Raw genomic sequence first — 4326 nt, forward strand, 5'->3', positions numbered from 1 at the left:
TTAATTTATATTGTAATAGCTCTTACATTTCTCGTGACTGTTATTGTATTTAATTTATATTGTTATAGCTCTTATATCTCTTGGGACTGTTCTTGTATTTAATTTATATTGTTTTAATGGCTGGAGACATTTGCTGTCATGTTAAACTTATATTAAAGTTTTTCTTCATTACCCATTTAAGCCGTCTCCAGCCACAATGTTACCAAAGTTATACAAACAAAGATAGGGAGAAATGAAAGCACTTGCACATCAAGGGACTGGAGTGAAGATTGAAATTTTTCCTAAATATTAACTTTTGAAATCAAGAAGTTAAAATTTAGGTAACACAAAAATTTGAATTACAGACTATGATCTGATGCTATATATTGATAATAAAGTTGTTTAATTAAATTTTTAACATACCTCTGTACAATGTTGTGAAATGTTGGACAGACCTATACATAAGAGGGTTAATTTACCACCACCCTCATAATGATAATGTTGAACAATTTACTCTGAAATAGCAGCTAACCATATTTAGCATGTTTTTTGGGACAACTGTAACTCTTGAGCCACAGAAAATCAAATCATTAATAATAGTATGTAACACTCCTGGTCTTCCTACCACTGCAGGGTAAAGCATACCATGACATCCTAATTCAAATGATCCCTAACTTGATGCTAGAATTTGCAGAAGTTACATATCAATATATCTTGTTTTTATACAAATTTAGCAGAAAGTAAGTTATATATCCTTTTTTAGAATAAGCAAACTAACAAACCCATAATCATCATATGGTCTTCTGTAGTAGAGATCATCAGCTCGTGAAGTAGTAGCTGATGGAGGTGGTGGTGGAAGCCTACGTTCATAAGGGTCTGGGTAAGGTCTCATCCGTTCAGCTGCAAAACTCCTTTCACTGAATCTGTCAAATCCATAACCATCTGAAAATCTGTCGTAACGACTCTCGGGACCATATCGTCCAAAGGTTCTTTCTGGATAAGTTCCATAAGTACTCATAGGTGGTGGCAACCTACCATAACGTGCATTTCTGAAAAGTTAAAAAATATAAATTGTATTAATATACACAAAAGAAGACAGAAAGACAAGGTTCAACATATATTACTTGCTAAAGGAACTTTAAATAATAGTAGAGTAAAACTCAATAAAATTATTTTATATTGCTATTGGCATATATTATCATGATTGAATAAACTCAATCCACGAAGTTCACATAACTTCCACACAAACCACTAATCAATACATACCCATAATACCTAAATAAAAAAATAGAATTTCAGGTGAGATAATCATACATTTAGGAATATACTTTTTTGATATTGCATAGTTGTTTTAAGGAGTTTGAGGAAAAACTATTTGATTGTTGGAATATCTAAGTATCATAGGACAATTTTCACAGAATTTTGATCCTGATTAAATTAGCATACAGCAATTTTGCAGTTCCTAATATACTGAAAAAACTATAATTTTACTTCTGTGATCCTCTACTACTGTTTAAATACAGAAGATGTATAAGAACATTCAGTTAAACTTTATTTTATATGTTACATAACATTATATACGTTTTATGTATCTTACTTTGTCAAAAATATTACTATTATTCTTTGATGCTTCCAGTTCAGTCACTAAACTAAATGCCTTAGCTATAAGTTTACTGATGCTAGTAGTTCTAATTATTCAGCAAACAGATAAAAATACAATTAACCCTCTTGTCAACATTTGTGATCCCTACATTTGTTTTGTTTTTCTTATGTAGTGCACAGTTATGGAATTTTATAGTAACAATTCACATAATAAAACACTGATATAAATATACTACACAATATCAACCTATCCCAAACAGCAGTTTATATTTTGATACAAAGTTTAAGGAAATAAAAATACAATGAAACACCATTACAGGTATAAATGTTGAATATAATAAACAAAAAAAAACAACTCAGTAATGGTATGATTACTTTGACAACAGAAAAATTGTTAGGCAATGTATGATACAAGTTATATACCAACTCTTAATTTAAAACCAGTGAACCATGGTGTGAATTAACTTTTCTCAAAGTTTATTATTACAATCAAATACTTTAACTAGTATCTCATCTTTACTTCTCATTAGTTTGTAACTCTACAAGTTATAGTTTTAAAAAGATGCAATAATGTAATCTTTAATAAAACAAAAAGGTTAAAGCTAAAAAATACACCTACTGACCATACATTTTTAGTACCATTGCATTGGAATCACAAATTATTTTCTAATGCCTATTTCTTAAACTATTGGTATGAAGTTTGAAAAATAACCACTTCACAGTAATACTTCTGACATAATCAACACAAATACAATGTTAAAATGAAAATAACCCACAAGATCAAAATTTTGTTGATTTCTCTCCAAAGATAAAAATAAAATAAGTACCTTTACTACAAAGTGATAGAAAAGAGAAATAAGTAGTGTGTTGCATCAAATAATCTGCATAAGATGCCATTATAAGCATTTTAAGGCACATACAACATGCACAACTTAGGTGATATGGAATATTACATAAATACAAGCTTTGTGGTAAACATGTTAACAAATAAACATCAATGTTTTGAAAGATCACAATATTAGTTGACTCAGGTTACAAAATTATCTGATAGAACCATTACAATTATTTGATACTTACACTATATTCAAAGTTGACATTAATTTATTTTGGAACAATAAATTTATATTTGTCACTAATAATTACCATAACTATCGATATATTACCTACTGCTATTTAAAAATATATAAAATAATCAGATGCAACTGTATATAAACTACATAAAAATTGAGAGAATAAAAAATACATTTAGGGTTTTAGTCATGACAACACCTTTATTGTAAACAAAATTAATTTTAACCTATATGCACAAGGTCAGTCCATTGCACGAAGCCCGTACTGAAGAATTAATGAGATCTATAATTCTGAAGTCACTAAGTGTATCTTCATGCAATTTGATAAGCTTTTAATAATCCTGACAGGTATGTTGTATGCAAGAAAATATGAATTTTTAATGATATATTTGTACTAAAGATTTGTTTGTGAATTCACCAAGTCAGTCTGATTCTAGTTTGCGTGCAAGGTGATTTTCATGTTAAGAATAAAATACTTTTTCATCTTAAAGTTTCATATATATTATTTCCATAACCTCTAGAATGTCCTAAATGAATATCAACAGTTTTTCAATCAGTAAAACTTCATATTTTATGTTATTTTCTCTACCCTTATACTAACGCGATAAACAATTTATTGCATTACCCAATTTTTTCACACTTTTTTCAGAATCATCTGTTTTGATACCCTAATGCATGTAGCTGTAAATGTATTTCATGGATGACGCAATACTGTCTAATTATAGCAGCAGCAGCTTTATAGGTATTTCATACGCCATTTTTTGGTTGTAAATAGAGGTTCTTACTGAGTCAGTTTAAAAGCAGATCTGCTACAACGTGCATTTGATACCACGATCAAGGGTTGCAAGTTAATGCCAAAAAAAAAAGTGTTTCTTTGAGAAAAGAGGGACTTTCGAAAAGGCAGGTTGCTAGAGGAATTAAATTTAACCACTTTCCCATAAGCTGCTGGGTGCAGAGATAGAGAAAGACTGGTTGTGTTGAGTGGCAGAAGGAAAGGGATAGGAAGAAAGCATCCACAGCAGCTGACAATATTATTCTTAAATACATAAGCCTTCAGAATTGTTGATTGTCATCCAAAGATCTCAAAAGAACATAACAGAAAACTTCAATGGTCACTATTACTGCATGGACCATCCAGTCTTGCTTGGATTCAGCTGGTCTCCCAGCAAGACAGTCAAGAAAAAAATCTTCCCTTGCCAACAAAATGAGGAAGATGAGGCTCAACTGAGCTAAGGAGCATGCTACTGGACTGAAGAAATATGGAGCAAAGTTCAACTTGCACAGGTTTGATGGAAGGTATTTTGTATGACAACAACGTGGAGAAGAGTTTCATCCAGCGTGTTTGAATGCAACTGTGAAGCATCCACAGGATCAGGTGATATGGGAATGCATCTCTAGCCAGGATGTGGAACACCTGTATTTTGTGAATGGCACTATCAATGCCGACAAGTACATTGAGATCCTCAAGTGAAGGTTAACTCTTTCACTACAGTCTCGGCCCCAGAGACCAACCCCGTAACCATTTTGTGCTTGTTATAGTTTTCATGTTATAACTTTTAATACAGTAAGCACATCTTCCCAAATGTTTGCAGATTATCAGTAAACATTATAAGGCTTTTTTATGCAAAATAACATTTTGTTATAAACTTTTAAGATTTTTTAAATAATGTTTTTC

The 4326-nt window shown here is 31.0% G+C and overlaps 1 protein-coding gene across 4 annotated transcripts in view; it reads right to left on the reverse strand.

Annotated features, from left to right (window-relative positions):
* LOC106457570 (RNA-binding protein 4B-like) overlaps positions 1 to 4326 on the reverse strand; it is a 112131-nt gene that overhangs the window by 46711 nt on the left and 61094 nt on the right. For all 4 annotated transcript variants that reach the window (XM_022383562.1, XM_022383563.1, XM_013917006.2 and 1 more), the window contains exon 7: positions 762 to 1028. In XM_022383562.1, coding sequence (XP_022239270.1) covers positions 762 to 1028 — 267 coding nt within the window. The remainder of the gene's footprint in view (positions 1 to 761; positions 1029 to 4326) is intronic.

Source organism: Limulus polyphemus, unplaced genomic scaffold (assembly GCF_000517525.1).
Source record: "Limulus polyphemus unplaced genomic scaffold, Limulus_polyphemus-2.1.2 Scaffold346, whole genome shotgun sequence".
Lineage (NCBI taxonomy): Eukaryota > Metazoa > Arthropoda > Merostomata > Xiphosura > Limulidae > Limulus > Limulus polyphemus.